Source organism: Ylistrum balloti, unplaced genomic scaffold, assembly GCF_031769215.1.
Source record: "Ylistrum balloti isolate Yb309-2 unplaced genomic scaffold, AGI_CSIRO_Ybal_v1 Utg370844, whole genome shotgun sequence".
Lineage (NCBI taxonomy): Eukaryota > Metazoa > Mollusca > Bivalvia > Pectinida > Pectinidae > Ylistrum > Ylistrum balloti.
In genome coordinates this window covers 257,169-275,910 of record NW_026782486.1, presented here as the reverse complement: position 1 = coordinate 275,910, position 18,742 = coordinate 257,169, and the positions used below count along the sequence as shown (strand labels likewise).

The following is an 18,742-nucleotide window of genomic DNA, read 5'->3' as shown; positions in this document are numbered from 1 at the left end:
TACCTGTACATTCCTCACCTAGGTAAGTCAAAGTCAGCCACATCACCTGTACATTCCTCACCTAGGTAAGTCGAAGTCAGCCACATCACCTGTACATTCCTCACCTAGGTAAGTCAAAGTCAGCCACATCACCTGTACATTCCTCACCTAGGTAAGTCAAAGTCAGCCACATCACCTGTACATTCCTCACCTAGGTAAGTCAAAGTCAGCCACATCACCTGTACATTCCTCACCTAGGTAAGTCAAAGTCAGCCACCACATCACCTGTACATTCCTCACCTAGGTAAGTCAAAGTCAGCCACATCACCTGTACATTCCTCACCTAGGTAAGTCAAAGTCAGCCACCACATCACCTGTACATTCCTCACCTAGGTAAGTCAAAGTCAACCACATCACCTGTACATTCCTCACCTAGGTAAGTCAAAGTCAGCCACATCACCTGTACATTCCTCACCAAGGTAAGTCAAAGTCAGCCACCAAACTACCTGTACATTCCTCACCTAGGTAAGTCAAAGTCAGCCACCACACTACCTGTACATTCCTCACCTAGGTAAGTCAAAGTCAGCCACCACACTACCTGTACATTCCTCACCAAGGTAAGTCAAAGTCAGCCACCACACTACCTGTACATTCCTCACCTAGGTAATTCAAAGTAAAATATTAAAGTATAAGATATTTCATGATATTTCCTGTATAAGGTATTTCCTGTATAAGATATTTCCTGATATTTCCTGTATAAGGTATTTCCTAGATATTTCCTGATATTTCCTGTATAAGGTATTTCCTGTATAAGATATTTCCTGATATTTCCTGTATAAGGTATTTCCTGTATAAGGTATTTCCTGTATAAGATATTTCCTGATATTTCCTGTATAAGATATTTCCTGATATTTCCTGTATAAGGTATTTCCTGTATAAGATATTTCCTGATATTTCCTGTATAAGGTATTTCCTGTATAAGATATTTCCTGATATTTCCTGTATAAGGTATTTCCTGTATAAGCTATTTTCTGTAAGATATTTCCTGTATAAGGTATTTCCTGTATAAGATATTTTCTGTAAGATATTTCCTGTATAAGATATTTCCTGTATAAGATATTTTCTGTAAGATATTTCCTGTATAAGATATTTCCTGTATAAGATATTTTCTGTAAGATATTTCCTGTATAAGATATTTTCTGTAAGATATTTCCTGTGTAAGGAATTTTTTGGAGGAATTTCCTGAGATATAAAGGTTGGATATCATTCCATTTTTTACAGATCACCAACACTTACACGAGCTGTATCAGCTGATATATCAGACTGGAATCCTTTTGATGATAACTTTGGTGTAGATACAGAAGAGGAAATATTTGGCAAGGAATTTGACAAACTGAGGCGTGGCTCAAATAGTAGTAAGTTAATAACTAACAGTGTTGATTTTATATGTAAGTGTTGTTATTTACATGAATGTATTTACTATTGTTAAGAGCAGAGAAGACCTAGTCATGTTGTGTATTTTACAGGTATATCTAATGTTAAGAGCAGAGAAGACTAGTCATGTTTTGTATTTTACAGGTATATCTAATGTTAAGAGCAGAGAAGACCTAGTCATGTTGTGTATTTTACAGGTATATCTAATGTTAAGAGCAGAGAAGACCTTGTCATGTTTTGTATTTTACAGGTATATCTAATGTTAAGAGCAGAGAAGACCTAGTCATGTAGTGTATTTTACAGGTATATCTAATGTTAAGAGCAGAGAAGACCTAGTCATGTTGTGTATTTTACAGGTATATCTAATGTTAAGAGCAGAGAAGACCTTGTCATGTTGTGTATTTTACAGGTATATCTAATGTTAAGAGCAGAGAAGACCTAGTCATGTAGTGTATTTTACAGGTATATCTAATGTTAAGAGCAGAGGAGACCTAGTCATGTTGTGTATTTTACAGGTATATCTAATGTTAAGAGCAGAGGAGACCTTGTCATGTTGTGTATTTTACAGGTATATCTAATGTTAAGAGCAGAGGAGACCTAGTCATGTTGTGTATTTTACAGGTATATCTAATGTTAAGAGCAGAGAAGACCTTGTCATGTTGTGTATTTTACAGGTATATCTAATGTTAAGAGCAGAGAAGACCTAGTCATGTTGTGTATTTTACAGGTATATCTAATGTTAAGAGCAGAGAAGACCTAGTCATGTTGTGTATTTTACAGGTATATCTAATGTTAAGAGCAGAGAAGACCTGGTCATGTCCGGCTCAGATTCATCAGATCCTTTTACTAGTGCACCATTCAAAAAACCAGGTATGTCTGCATGTTTAACATTTCTATTTGAAGCACATTTATTTGTTTTAGTTCATAATAATCAGTTTAGTATTGTACTCTAGAAATAGTGAAACAGTGATAATCTTTGACAGTGTACTTGATTACTGGTAATTAACTAAATGAATTTCTTGAGATGATAATGTTAAGGGCATGTAAGTCCTGTGTATGATGTACTTAGTGTTAACAGTATCCTCTTGCTACATTACAATGATACAGTATCAATACAACTGCATTTTACCTGTCCACTCGTAAACCCTGCAATACCTCTCTATATGGCTGCATTGGTATTTATAAACCATGAACATTATGCCACATTCTTACTATGTTTCTGAAATAAATAGACTCCTTTACTTTTTTTACATAGAAAATTTCATTCTTTTCTGTATTATGAATGCCCTGCTCTACAACTTGGTGCACATAACTTGCATGGATAAGAGGAGAGGTTTTTTCCTCTTGAATTTCACTGAGGAACAACTCCTCATGAAAGTCTTTATATGGATGGAACAATTATAAGAAAAGCTCATTTTTTACCCAGATGGAAGCATCTGGATATTTGTTAGGGGACAATCTATGGCAAAGTCCCATACCTCCCTTATTCCACCCCTAATGTTGGACAATCTATTAAAGAGGCTTAATCAACCCCTAGTGTTGAAGAATCCATAAATAAGGCTTATTCCACTCCTAGTGTTGGACAATCTATAAATAAGGCTTATTCCATCCCTAGTGTTAGACAATCTATAAATACGCTAATTCCATCCCTGGTGTTGGACAATCTTTAAATGGCTTTTTCCACCCCTAGTGTTAGACAATCTATAAATATGCTAATTTCATCCCTAGTGTTGGCCAATCTTTAAATGGCTTTTTCCATCCCTAGTTTTGGACAATCTATAAATATGCTAATTCCATCCCTAGTGTTGGCCAATCTTTAAATGGCTTTTTCCACCCCTAGTGTTAGACAATCTATAAATATGCTAATTTCATCCCTAGTGTTGGCCAATCTTTAAATGGCTTTTTCCATCCCTAGTTTTGGACAATCTATAAATATGCTAATTCCATCCCTAGTGTTGGCCAATCTTTAAATGGCTTTTCCCATCCCTAGTGTTAGACAATCTATAAATATGCTAATTCCATCCCTAGTGTTGGCCAATCTTTAAATGGCTTTTCCCATCCCTAGTGTTAGACAATCTATAAATATGCTAATTCCATCCCTAGTGTTGGACAATCTTTAAATGGCTTATTCCATCCCTAGTTTTTGACAATCTATAAATATGCTAATTCCATCCCTAGTGTTGGACAATCTTTAAATGGCTTTTTCCATCCCTAGTTTTTGACAATCTATAAATAATGATAATTCCACCCCTAGTGTTGGACAATCTATAAATATGCTAATTCCATCCCTAGTGTTGGCCAATCTTTAAATGGCTTATTCCATCCCTAATTTTGGACAATCTATAAATAATGATAATTCCACCCCTAGTTTTGGACAATCTATAAATATGCTAATTCCATCCCTAGTGTTGGCCAATCTTTAAATGGCTTTTTCCATCCCTAGTTTTTGACAATCTATAAATATGCTAATTCCATCCCTAGTGTTGGACAATCTTTAAATGGCTTATTCCATCCCTAATTTTGGACAATCTATAAATAATGATAATTCCACCCCTAGTGTTGGACAATCTATAAATAAGGCTTATTCCACCCCTAGTGTTGGACAATCTATAAATAAGTCAGTAAGTATTGGTCAATCTTTGGACCAAAGGACTTATACTGTCTGAATGGTAAATTTGGCCCTGAGGGAGGGAGATAGGGTCTTGCATAAGACCCATTTAAGTGCTGAATGTTTCAAAGACTTATTCCACCTCCTGAGATTGATAGATTGTATATAATGTCCCTTCCAAACTGATGTATGTAAATCCCTTCCATTGCTGGTTGTTTGTATCTTTGAGGCCCATCACACACCTTCCTGTTGATTGTTAAGCCCATCCCACCCCGCGGTTGTTTGTCTAAGGAAAATCCCATTCCCATAGGTAGAAGAGTTTGTAGCATGGGGCAGCATGTATTGCATGACAGTAATGTGTCCTGGCTACTTACAGGTAGAACAGGGCCAGGCAGTTCCCACCACCGGAGCACTTCCAGCACATCCAACTCCAGCTATGGAGGTAAACCGCGCTAAATAGCTTGTCTCTGACTGCACGCCTCGCCTTCCTTCATCTTCATCATAATCATCAGGATGGTCCTTTCTTAGACTCAGCAAAAAATCAATGTGGCTTTCATCATTTCATTACCATTGTACCTGTCAGTTCTTTGCTTAAGGGATCAGATTGGGATTTGTTGATATATGAAAAAAAAAAGAGGAAACATGATTGTATTAAATGTTTTGGATTACCTAGTAAATATGTTTTAAAAGCCATGCTGAATTCTTGAGATAGAAGCACTATGAGGGCTTTGTGTGTGATGACAGAGTACAGTATACATGCAATGATGAATGCCTGTATGTTATTAGATGACCTTGACCTTACTGGTTGTGATATATATGTGTTGCAGACCAGGGTGGACTGAGGCGGTACTCAACGCCATGGAAACCACCAGCAATGTGTAACACTACTATATTGGAGGAGGCGTAGCAGTGTGTGTGTGCTTGTCCAGTGTGTTCATTCGATAGGCATTCCATTACAGGATCTACAATAGAAATCCTACTAGTCTCCATGGAACCTTGTAGCGTTGATCAATTAAATCAGTTAATTTTACCTCATTCAGCCATAATTTGACATGAATATGTGAAGGAGTCTGATACTTATTTCGTCTCCTCTGTTTCTCCATGTCCTAAGTCTGTGACATTGTTATCTACAGCCTTCTGTGGACTGTATACTTACATAATAGTGTTGTTTATATGGTGTTACCTGTTTGATAATTGTATAAAATGTCACAAAGCACATCTCATTAATTTTCATATTATGATATTATCAGTTTTTTGAGGGATTGAAGTTAAACATTCAAGTAAAAAAGTTGTATTAGCACTCAAACTGTTGATCAGAAATCCCCATGTTGTTATTTAAGTTTTATTAGTGAGTTTGTTTGACTTTGAGGTGTTCTTCAGCATAACAGTGATTTCTGTTGATTTCTTTATGGTCCCATATTGGTTACTGTTGTAAGGTTGTCCTCTGTCTCTGATGTCATTGAGGTGTCATACAGGTATCCTGTCACTGATGTCATTAAGGTGTCATACAGGTATCCTGTCACTGATGTTATTGAGGTGTCATACAGGTATCCTGTCACTGATGTCATTGAGGTGTCATACAGGTATCCTGTCACTGATGTCATTAAGGTGTCATACAGGTATCCTGTCACTGATGTCATTGAGGTGTCATACAGGTATCCTGTCACTGATGTCATTGAGGTGTCATATGGGTACCCTGTCTCTGATGTCATTGTGATGTCATACAGGTATTCTGTCACTGATGTCATTTAGATGTCATAAAGTTGTCTGTTTCTCATGTCCTGTAATTTAAACAGATACTGTGTTATTTAGACAGATTGACTAACAGTTGTCCTTCTATCAACAGGCTGATAGAGACCAGTTCGATGTAGACAGGTTGACTTCGGTTTGTCCTTTATTTACAGACTGACAAGTACCTATTGTATGTAACCAGTTTAACTGAGGGTTGTGTTGATATGTTGACTGAAGATTGTCCTTTGTAGACAGGTAGGAAGTGTCCTATGTAAACAGGTTAAAAAGGAAGTGTCCTTTGTGGATAGATTGAAAAGGTACTGCCCTCTGTAGACAGGTACGAATTGTCCTGTGTCAACAAGTTGAACAGGAAGTGTCCTCTGTAGATAGATTGAAAAGGTACTGCCCTCTGTAGACAGGTAGGAATTGTCCTGTGTATACAGGTGGAATAGAAAGTGTCCCCTGTAGATAGATTGAAATGAAACTGCCCTCTGTAGACAGGTAGGAATTGTCATCTGTAGACAGGTTGAACAGGAAGTGTCCTCTGTAGATAGATTGAAAAGGTACTGACCTCTATAGACAGGTAGGAATTGTCATCTGTAGACAGGTTGAATAGGAACTGCCCTCTTAGACAGGTAGGAATTGTCATCTGTAGACAGGTTGAATAGGATGTGTCCTCTGTAGATAGATTGAAATGGAACTGCCTTCTGTAGACAGGTATGAAGTGTCCTGAGAAGACAGGTCACATAAGAACTGCCCTCTGTAGACAGGAAGGAAGTGTTCTGCGTAGACAGGTTGAATAGGAAGTGTCTTCTGTATATTGAAAAGGAACTGCCCTATGTAGACAGATAGGAAGTGTCCGCTGTAGACAGGTTTAAGAAGAGATAGACTGTATAGCCACCTTCACTGGTACCGTTTTACTGTAAATCAAATGAATATAAACAGTTTCCAAAGAATTACTAGCTGAAAGTGGAGTTGGGCAAAAAAGTCAAATGGTATTTATATTCTTGTTTATCATCCTATACAATTCCATCACAAGGTTGTAGAACATTTTGCTGAGTTTTGATGAACTCTTTGTATTGTTTCAAGATCATCTATACACATTTTTTGTGAAATATACTATTTAAAATCATTTAGAGACTTTGGACCTCAACCAATCAAGCTTTTAATGATGTGATTATATTTGAAAATAGATATATAACATAGCAGATTGCTTTAAACCATAGCTAGGAAATCAACACAATCTTTATGTTTTATTTGCTGATCAAAATATTCCTGGGACAATATTATAGCATGATCTGGATGGGTTTTTTGTCCACACTTATACATCAGTTGTAATTGACTTAAATGTCACTGAAGTTCTATTGAGTTTGGTCAGTGTATCCGTTGTAACACTGAAGAGTGCAAACCTAGCCAATATTCATGAACCTTCTTTGCTTTTCTCACTCTGCTCAGAGTTTTTAATTGTTATCGTATTATTTAACCCATAATTTCAAATCCTTCCTTATATTGTCACAAAGTTTTTGTGGTTTTACTTAGGCAATATACAGTGTCACACAAAACCTTGTCAGCAATACTCAACTAAGTGTTGCTAACAATACTATAGCTATTGTTGTCAGGGATACTATTGTTGTCAGTGATACTATTGTTGTCAGTGATACTATAAGTATTGTTGTCAGGGATACTATTGTTGCCAGTGATACTATAGCTATTGTTGTCAGTGATACTATAGCTATTGTTGTAAGGGATACTATTGTTGTTAGTGATACTATTGTTGTCAGTGATACTATAAGTATTGTTGTCAGTGATACTATTGTTGCCAGTGATACTATAGCTATTGTTGCCAGTGATACTATAGCTATTGTTGCCACTGATACTTATAGCTGTTGTTGCCAGTGATACTATAGCTGTTGTTGTCAGTGATACTATTGTTGTCAGTGATACTATAGCTGTTGTTGTCAGTGATACTTATAGCTGTTGTTGCCAGTGATACTATAGCTATTGTTGTCAGTGATACTATTGTTGTCAGTGATACTATTGTTGCTAGTGATACTTATAGCTGTTGTTGCCAGTGATACTATTGTTGTCAGTGATACTATTGTTGTCAGTGATACGATAGCTAATGTTGTCAGTGATACAATTGTTGTTAGTGATACTATAGCTATTGTTGTCAAGGATACTATTGTTGCCAGTGATACTTATAGCTGTTGTTGCCAGTGATACTATAGCTATTGTTGTCAGTGATACTATTGTTGTCAGTGATACTATAGCTAATGTTGTCAGTGATACTATTGCAGTCAGTGATACTATTGTTGTCAGTGATACTATAGCTATTGTTGTCAGTGATACTATTGCAGTCAGTGATACTATTGTTGTCAGTGATACTATTGTTGTCAGTGATACTATAGCTATTGTAGTGCTAATGGTGGCAGCTATACTTAAGTGCTAATGTTGGCAGCTATACTGTAGTGCTAATGTTGGCATCTATACTGTAGTGCTAATGTTGGCAGCTATACTGTAGTGCTAATGTTGGCAGCTATACTGTAGTGCTAATATTGACAGCTACACAGTAGTGCTAATGTTGGCAGCTATACTGTAGTGCTAATGTTGGCAGCTATACTGTAGTGCTAATGTTGGCAGCTATACTTAAGTGCTGATGTTGGCAGCTATACTGTAGTGCTACTGTTGGCAGCTATACTGTAGTGCTAATGTTGGCAGCTATACTGTAGTGCTACTGTCGGCAGCTATACTGTAGTGCTAATGTTGGCAGCTATACTGTAGTGCTAATGTTGGCAGCTATACTGTAGTGCTAATGTTGGCAGCTATACTGTAGTGCTAATGTTGGCATCTATACTGTAGTGCTAATGTTGGCAGCTATACTGTAGTGCTAATGTTGGCAGCTATACTGTAGTGCTAATGTTGGCAGCTATACTGTAGTGCTACTGTCGGCAGCTATACTGTAGTGCTAATGTTGGCAGCTATACTGTAGTGGTAATGTTGACAGCTATACTTAAGTGCTGATGTTGGCAGCTATACTGTAGTGCTAATGTTGGCAGCTATACTGTAGTGCTAATGTTGGCATCTATACTGTAGTGCTAATGTTGGCAGCTATACTGTAGTGCCAGCATATCTCAGCTAATGGTTATCATTAGAAATAGTACAGTTACAAAATGTTTGAAGGGAGATATTTAAGATATGTTGGATTATTAATCCTAGACTTTGGTGGAGTTATGTTTGGAATGGATAGACACTCTGGTAATCATGTCTAAAATAAACTTGAATATTTTGATGTGCCATTAACACATATAATTAAAGCTTGGGATCAGAATTAATTCAGTTATTAATCATCTTCTTCATCATATCCATCATCCTGTAAATAATGTCTAAAGAAATGCATTAAGGTGAAATTTACACTACATGAGCAGTTGAACAAAGTTGTATTGATCAAGGAACTAGGATCTTTAACAGTGATTTGTAAATCTTTTGATATGAATTTGATGCCGTTTAAAAACTGTGTTGTTTTCATGTGAAGTTTGGGCTGCTTTTACATTAGGTTTTAGTTGGGTTTATTTTTATGAAATAACAGGTTTGATGCTAAGTCTTGACAGATTATGTGTAAACTTTTCAGGTTATGTGTAAACTTGACAGGTTATGTGTAAACTTGTGAGGTTATGTGTAAACTTGTCAGGTTATATGTAAATTTGACAGGTTATTTGTAAACTTATGTGTAAACTTGTGAGGTTATGTGTAAACTTGTCAGGTTATGTGTAAACTTGACAGGTAATGTGTAAATTTGTGATAGGCTCTGTGGAAACTTTGCTCTGTCAGCTTTTGTGGAACAGGTTGTGTAGAGTTCACACAAGTTCTCATGTAAAGTCCTGAAAGATTCTCTCTAGTGTTTGGACAGGTTCTGTGTATAGATATAGGTTAAGGTTTGTTAGGATCTGTCTGACAGGTATTGTGTAAAATTCAAACAACTTCTGTGTAAAGGTCTGCCAGCCTCTGTATGACAGAATCTGTGTATAGATGTAGGTGAAGTTTTGTTAGGATCTGTCTGACAGATTTTGTGTAAAATTCAGACAAGTTCTGTGTAAAGGTCTGCCAGCCTCTGTATGACAGAATCTATGTATAGATGTAGGTTAAATTTTGTTAGAATCTGTCTGACAGATTTTGTGTAAAATTCAGACAAGTTCTGTGTAAAGGTCTGCCAGCCTCTGTATGACAGAATCTGTGTATAGTTCTGGGTTAATTTGCAATATTTATTTTAATGTTTAACAGGGTAAGTTGTGAAAAAGCAAAAAGCAGAGAATTTTTAAAAGTTTTTATATTGAAGGGTGGAAAGGCCAAGTAACCTATGTCAGTGTAGCATCCATCAGTCTGGTGTGAACTTCTTGGTTTAAACAAGTTCAGAAACTAAAAGGTGTAGAATCATGATATTTGGCTTGATGGCTCCTTGGTGAAGGCCAACAAAGTATACAAAAAATAAATGACCTTGACTCATATTCAAAGTCATGAGATAATATTTGCTATAATTTTCACAAATCATCTTTTTGTTAACCAATAGTTATAAAATATTTAACTGGTAGATTCTGGGGATGAAGTTTTTCAAAAGATATGAAAAAAATTAGCTTGGGCCATATTAAAGGTTACAAGATCAAATTGTTTCTAATAGATTCTCCCCAATAACCAAATTCTTTCAAATTCTAATCATGATGTTAGGTTGGTAAGTTCCTGGGTTAAAGTCCTACAAAGTTTGCCAAAGTTTGACCAGCATTCATAATCACAGGGGTCAGTTTTTAAATCATTCAAGCAACTTTTTTTGATCAGTCAAAAAACCTAGAATCATGATATTTGACTGGAAGTTCCAAGGTCAAAGCCCAAGACTGTGAAACGAAATGACCTTGACCCATATTCAAGGTTACGTGGATCAAATTTGTCAAAACTTTCAAGCAACTTCTCCTGATCAATCAAAAGGCCTATAATCATGTTTGCTTGGTAGGTTCTGGGGATTAACCTCAATGATGTGAAATAATAATGTATTGGTGAAAAGCAGTGGATACCAGGTGAGTGAAGTAGGCCCATTGGACCTCTTGTATAATCTAATGAATTCAGTTTATGCTTTGAGTTAAGAGTTTTGACCTTGATCTGAGTGAGGACAGTAATTGACAATTTCTTTGTCTGCCTAAAAATCCACTTGTCTTGAAAGTCTAATAGTTGATGTGTTTTATATAGGATTCCTTGCGATTTTCACTCCGGATGGATTTGTTAATTGCTAGCTGCGGTCTATTCTTTTTGTCCACATCTGATATTGAGCAATTTCTTATTAGTTTATAGCCTTTATCAAATAGTGAATCCTACTTATATCATTGGTTGTCTATGCAAATCAGTTAGACAAACATTGAATTACCTCCCTTTTCCAGATATCTACCCAGTGAGTATCAATGTATTTACATAGTGTGAGATATACATCAGTTAAGTGTTTTATATTTATTGTTAAGGTAATCATTAAAAAATGGAGGAATACGTTGTTCATTACATACCTGTATCATTTCATTTGAAAGCATGCTATGTTTATCGTTAGGCAGTTCACCACCTCTTACTCTTGTAATGTTTGTGATAATACTGTGATATTTACATCTCAGTTATTTCAAAGCTTGAATATGCTATTTCAAGAAAATGATACTAGCTAAGGGAGGTAATCCTTCTCGTGTAAGATATCTTATTTGATTGATGTGTCCCTGATTGTTATATCTCACTTGACTGTTGTTCTGGAAATATGGTTTTCAGGACAGGAAATATGATTTGACATATGCATTGTACAGGGTATGTTTTCATTGAGACATGTAGACCATCCATATAGCCTAGCTCACCTCCTGTCATCAAATCGCATTCCTCACACTCTGTCACACTTCCTATCATCAAGTTAGTCTTCTCATAGCCTTGCTGACTTCCTGTCATAAAGTAACCCTCTTCATAACCTGGCTGACTGCTTGTCATCAAGTCATCCTCATAGCCTGGCTGACTTCCTGTCACCAAATCACCCTTCCTCTAAGCCTAGCTGACTGCCTATCATAAAGTCCCCCTCCTCATAACCTAGCTGACTTCCTGTCATACAGTCACCTTCCTCATAGCCTAGCTGACTTCCTGTCATACAGTCACCCTCCTCATAGCCTAGCTGACTTCCTGTCATCAAATCACTCTTCACATAGCCTGGCTGACTTCCTGTCATCAAATCACCCTCTTCATAACCTTGCTCACTTCATATCACTATTTGTCATCTAGCTAATGTGTGTTTAGAGGATGTACAAATTAAGGTGAATGAGTGTAAAGCAAACCAGACTTTAGAAATTGACCCAATATAATGTAAGTGGACCAAACTGAAGCCTACTGATTCAAAGATCTGTCAGCTTAATGGTTCTCTTGAATAACTATCTATATGAGATGTAAAGCATTCATTTGAACATGAAATGATGAAAGGTTTAATGTGCCAATAAGCTTGCAGATGAAGGAAGAAGTGGGACTTCATGTTACATGTATTTACATGGTGTGAGAGAATCGTTAATGATGTGTTATGAAATACTTATATATATTACACCCATTTCATTGTTAATAATATTGTTGTTATCAGGATTGTCATGTATTATTTGGGAAGCCTTGTTTCAAAATTGCTTGTCATTTTCACTGTTTATTTTCTTATAGTATTTTCACAGTCCTTTGCATGACAGACTAGTTGTTACTCGGGTAACATTTAGCTGTACCTATATAGATGTAGCTGAGAGCTAGGAAATCCATCTCGGACCATCCTTTTGACTTTGATCTTCACATGACAGCTTTTATCTTTTTTGCCATTTTTTAATTTTTCTTATCAAATGTACTTTTTAATTATCTGTATATAACCATGTTTGTGCTTATTAACTAAAACCAAAGTCAGCAGTTTTGAAACAAGGGTTGCCATGGTAACTAAAGGGAAATTGTGCCAAGTTGTTTGTGATATATGGTTCTGTATGATAAATGTAGCTATATAAATATGTCAGTGATAGGCTCATCTTTGTTCAGATTTTAAGACAATTTATTTTTGTTGTTGCCATGATTGCAAATATCCAATTTGTAGTTCACAGAAATTATTACTTAATTGCAAAATAAAGATAATTCTTGGAAATGGATATGATTGTTGATTTGTTTGTACTACAAAACTGCTGACTTTGTGGCTTGATCAGTTAGACTTTGTTTATGTAAGGTTTATCATTATACGTATAACATTCCAAGGACTTTATCAAGGTAATTCATGTATGGACATCTATATATATATATATATATGTATATGTTGATTTACAATATAGAATACTGAACCCCTAGATTGATTTGTATTACAAATGTGAACAGTTTTTTCATGTGTAAAATGGTATTACAATGATATGATCATCAAAATTTGAATGTTGAAAATAGTTTTTTCTGAGAAATAAGTAAATATTGTATAAAACTATAACCCCCCCCCCCCCCCCCTCCTAAAAAAAAAAAAAAAAAATTGAAAAGTGAAGATTTTCATAATCAAAGAGATGCGGATGAGGGCTACAATGAAAGACAAATACACAAATAATATTACACTGAAAGACAAAGTAAGGAATATTACACAGAAAGACAAAGTAAGGAATATTACACAGAAAGACAAAGTAAGGAATTCTACACTGAAAGACAAAGTAAGGAATATTACACAGAAAGACAAAGTAAGGAATACTATACAGAAAGACAAAGTAAGGAATTCTACACAGAAAGACAAAGTAAGGAATATTACACTGAAAGACAAAGTAAGGAATTCTACACAGAAAGACAAAGTAAGGAATTCTACACAGAAAGACAAAGTAAGGAATATTACACTGAAAGACAAAGTAAGGATTATTACACAGAAAGACAAAGTAAGGAATTCTACACAGAAAGACAAAGTAAGGAATTCTACACAGAAAGGCAAAGTAAGGAATATTACACTGAAAGACAAAGTAAGGAATTCTACACAAGGCATATTACACAGAAAGACAAAGTAAGGAATTCTACACTGAAAGACAAACTAAGGAATATTACACTGAAAGACAAATTAAGGAATACTACACTGAAAGACAAAGTAAGGAATATTACACAGAAAGACAAAGTAAGGAATACTACACTGAAAGACAAAGTAAGGAATATTACACAGAAAGACAAAGTAAGGAATATTACACAGAAAGACAAAGTAAGGAATTCTACACAGAAAGACAAAGTAAGGAATACTTACATTGAAAGACAGAGTAAAGAATACTTACATTGAAAGACAAAGTAAGGAATATTACACTGAAAGACAAAGTAAGGAATTCTACACAGAAAGACAAAGTAAGGAATTCTACACTGAAAGACAAAGTAAGGAATATTACACAGAAAGACAAAGTAAGGAATTCTACACAGAAAGACAAAGTAAGGAATTCTACACAGAAAGACAAAGTAAGGAATATTACACTGAAAGACAAAGTAAGGAATTCTACACAGAAAGACAAAGTAAGGAATTCTACTCAGAAAGACAAAGTAAGGAATATTACACTGAAAGACAAAGTAAGGATTATTACACAGAAAGACAAAGTAAGGAATTCTACACAGAAAGACAAAGTAAGGAATTCTACACAGAAAGGCAAAGTAAGGAATATTACACTGAAAGACAAAGTAAGGAATTCTACACAAGGCATATTACACAGAAAGACAAAGTAAGGAATTCTACACTGAAAGACAAACTAAGGAATATTACACTGAAAGACAAATTAAGGAATACTACACTGAAAGACAAAGTAAGGAATATTACACAGAAAGACAAAGTAAGGAATACTACACTGAAAGACAAAGTAAGGAATTCTACACAGAAAGACAAAGTAAGGAATATTACACAGAAAGACAAAGTAAGGAATTCTACACTGAAAGACAAACTAAGGAATATTACACTGAAAGACAAAGTAAGGAATACTTACATTGAAAGACAGAGTAAAGAATACTTACATTGAAAGACAAAGTAAGGAATATTACACTGAAAGACAAAGTAAGGAATTCTACACAGAAAGACAAAGTAAGGAATTCTACACAGAAAGACCAAGTAAGGAATAATTACATTGAAAGACAAAGTAAGGAATACTTACATTGAAAGTCAAAGTAAGGAATATTACACAGAAAGACAAAGTAAGGAATGCTACACTGAAAGACAATGTAAGGAATGCTACACTGAAAGACAATGTAAGGAATGCTACACAGAAAGACAAAGTAAGGAATATTACACTGAAAGACAAAGTAAGGAATATTACACAGAAAGACAAAGTAAGGAATGCTACACTGAAAGACAAAGTAAGGAATATTACACAGAAAGACAAAGTAAGGAATACTATACAGAAAGACAAAGTAAGGAATTCTACACAGAAAGACAAAGTAAGGAATATTACACTGAAAGACAAAGTAAGGAATTCTACACTGAAAGACAAAGTAAGGAATATTACACAGAAAGACAAAGTAAGGAATACTATACAGAAAGACAAAGTAAGGAATTCTACACAGAAAGACAAAGTAAGGAATATTACACTGAAAGACAAAGTAAGGAATTCTACACAGAAAGACAAAGTAAGGAATTCTACTCCAAAGACAAAGTAAGGAATATTACACTGAAAGACAAAGTAAGGATTATTACACAGAAAGACAAAGTAAGGAATTCTACACAGAAAGACAAAGTAAGGAATTCTACACAGAAAGGCAAAGTAAGGAATATTACACTGACTACAAAGTAAGGAATTCTACACAAGGCATATTACACAAAAGACAAAGTAAATTCTACACTGAAAGACAAACTAAGGAATATTACACTGAAAGACAAATTAAGGAATACTACACTGAAAGACAAAGTAAGGAATATTACACAGAAAGACAAAGTAAGGAATACTACACTGAAAGACAAAGTAAGGAATATTACACAGAAAGACAAAGTAAGGAATATTACACAGAAAGACAAAGTAAGGAATACACAGAAAGACAAAGTAAAATACTTACATTGAAAGACAAGTAAAGAACTACTACATTGAAAGACAAAGTAAGGAATATTACACTGAAAGACAAAGTAAGGAATTCTACACACTAAAGACTCCAAAGTCCACTAGGAATTCCAAATCCACTACACAAAAGACTACTACAAACACTAAGGAATAATTACATTGAAAGACAAAGTCTCCAAATCCACTACTACAAACAATCTCCAAATCCACTTACATTGAAAGTCCAAGTAAAATATTACACAGAAAGACAAAGTAAGGAATGCTCCACTACTGAAAGACAATGTAAGGAATCCACTACTGAAAGACAATCTCCAAATCCACTACTACACAGAAAGACAAAGTAAAATCCACTACTAAAACAAAGTCTCCAAATCCACTTACACAGAAAGACAAAGTAAGGAATGCTACACTGAAAGACAATGTAAGGAATGCTACACTGAAAGACAATCTCCAAATCCTACACTAAGGAATATTACACTGACAAGACAAAGTACACTCTCCAAATCCACTAATATAAAGTGAAAGAGAAATCACTACACTGAGGAATTAGAAACAAAAGAAGATGAATACTACACTTTAAAAAAGACTAATTAGATAATAATGCTCTGAAAGACAAATTAAAGACTACAACAATGGAAGACAGTTTGATAATAATGCTCCAAGGCCTATTTAAGTATACTGCACTGAAAGTCTTCAGAATAATCTGTCGACAAATTCTAGCATACTACTTTTTAAAACAAACTAAAAACAAGATGACATGAAACTATTTCTCAGTTTGTGCTACTACAAACACTCTCCAAATCCACTACTACAAACACTCTCCAAATCCACTACTACAAACACTCTCCAAATCCACTACTACAAACACTCTCCAAATCCACTACTACAACACTCTCCAAATCCACTACTACAAACACTCTCCAAATCCACTGCTACAAACACTCTCCAAATCCACTACTACAAACACTCTCCAAATCCACTGCTACAAACACTCTCCAAATCCACTGCTACAAACACTCTCCAAATCCACTACTACAAACACTCTCCAAATCCACTACTACAAACACTCTCCAAATCCACTACTACAAACACTCTCCAAATCCACTACTACAAACACTCTCCAAATCCACTACTACAAACAATCTCCAAATCCACTACTACAAACACTCTCCAAATCCACTACTACAAACACTCTCCAAATCCACTACTACAAACAGTCTCCAAATCCACTACTACAAACAAAATCCACTACTACGAACAATCTCCAAATCCACTACTACAACACTCTCCAAATCCACTACTACAAACACTCTCCAAATCCACTACTACAAACACTCTCCAAATCCACTACTACAAACACTCTCCAAATCCACTAGTACAAACACTCTCCAAATCCACTACTACAAACACTCTCCAAATCCACTACTACAAACACTCTCCAAATCCACTACTACAAACAGTCTCCAAATCCACTACTACAAACACTCTCCAAATCCACTACTACAAACACTCTCCAAATCCACTACTACAAACACTCTCCAAATCCACTACTACAAACACTCTCCAAATCCACTACTACGAACAATCTCCAAATCCACTACTACAAACACTCTCCAAATCCACTACTTCCACTACTACAACAGTCTCCAAATCCACTACTACAAACACTCTCCAAATCCACTACTACAAACACTCTCCAAATCCACTACTACAAACACTCTCCAAATCCACTACTACAAACAGTCTCCAAATCCACTACTACAAACAGTCTCCAAATCCACTACTACAAACACTCTCCAAATCCACTACTACAAACACTCTCCAAATCCACTACTACAAACACTCTCCAAATCCACTACTACAAACACTCTCCAAATCCACTACTACAAACACTCTCCAAATCCACTGCTACAAACACTCTCCAAATCCACTACTACAAACACTCTCCAAATCCACTACTACAACACTCTCCAAATCCACTACTACAAACACTCTCCAAATCCACTACTACAAACACTCTCCAAATCCACTACTACAAACACTCTCCAAATCCACTACTACAAACACTCTCCAAATCCACTGCTACAAACAATCTCCAAATCCACTACTACAAACACTCTCCAAATCCACTACTACAAACACTCTCCAAATCCACTACTACAAACAATCTCCAAATCCACTACTACAAACACTCTCCAAATCCACTACTACAAACACTCTCCAAATCCACTGCTACTAACACTCTCCAAATCCACTACTACAACACTCTCCAAATCCACTACTACAAACACTCTCCAAATCCACTACTACAAACACTCTCCAAATCCACTACTACAAACACTCTCCAAATCCACTACTACAACACTCTCCAAATCCACTACTACAAACACTCTCCAAATCCACTACTACAAACACTCTCCAAATCCACTACTACAAACACTCTCCAAATCCACTACTACAAACACTCTCCAAATCCACTACTACAAACACTCTCCAAATCCACTACTACAAACACTCTCCAAATCCACTACTACAAACACTCTCCAAATCCACTACTACAAACACTCTCCAAATCCACTACTACAAACACTCTCCAAATCCACTACTTGAAACACTCTCCCAAACCACAAAATATTGATGATTTCAACAGTGTCCTTATTAGGGCCCAATATGTTTGATGCCTACAATAATCAAATAAAGTAAAACTCACAGTTTGATGACCAGGTTAAATCAAGCTTATCAAATGAGTGAACTTTATATCAATATTAGATATTGACAGATCCAAGTTAACAAACATGAAAGGTCAAATATCCAAGGTCAAAAACATGAAAGGTCAAATATCCAAATTAACAGATATGAAAGAAGTTCTTCTCATACTTATAACTTGAATGACAGCCTCGACAAACAAAGTCTACACACTATTGTTTACTTACCAGGTAGGTAG

The 18,742-nt window shown here is 35.7% G+C and overlaps 1 protein-coding gene across 1 annotated transcript in view; it reads left to right on the top strand.

Annotated features, from left to right (window-relative positions):
- The window catches only part of LOC132559047 (AP2-associated protein kinase 1-like), a 59,343-nt gene that overhangs the window by 38,120 nt on the left and 2,481 nt on the right, over positions 1 to 18,742 (top strand). The window contains exons 14-16 of the mRNA XM_060223653.1: positions 1,261 to 1,394; positions 2,194 to 2,283; positions 4,398 to 4,463. Coding sequence (XP_060079636.1) covers positions 1,261 to 1,394; positions 2,194 to 2,283; positions 4,398 to 4,463 — 290 coding nt within the window. The remainder of the gene's footprint in view (positions 1 to 1,260; positions 1,395 to 2,193; positions 2,284 to 4,397; positions 4,464 to 18,742) is intronic.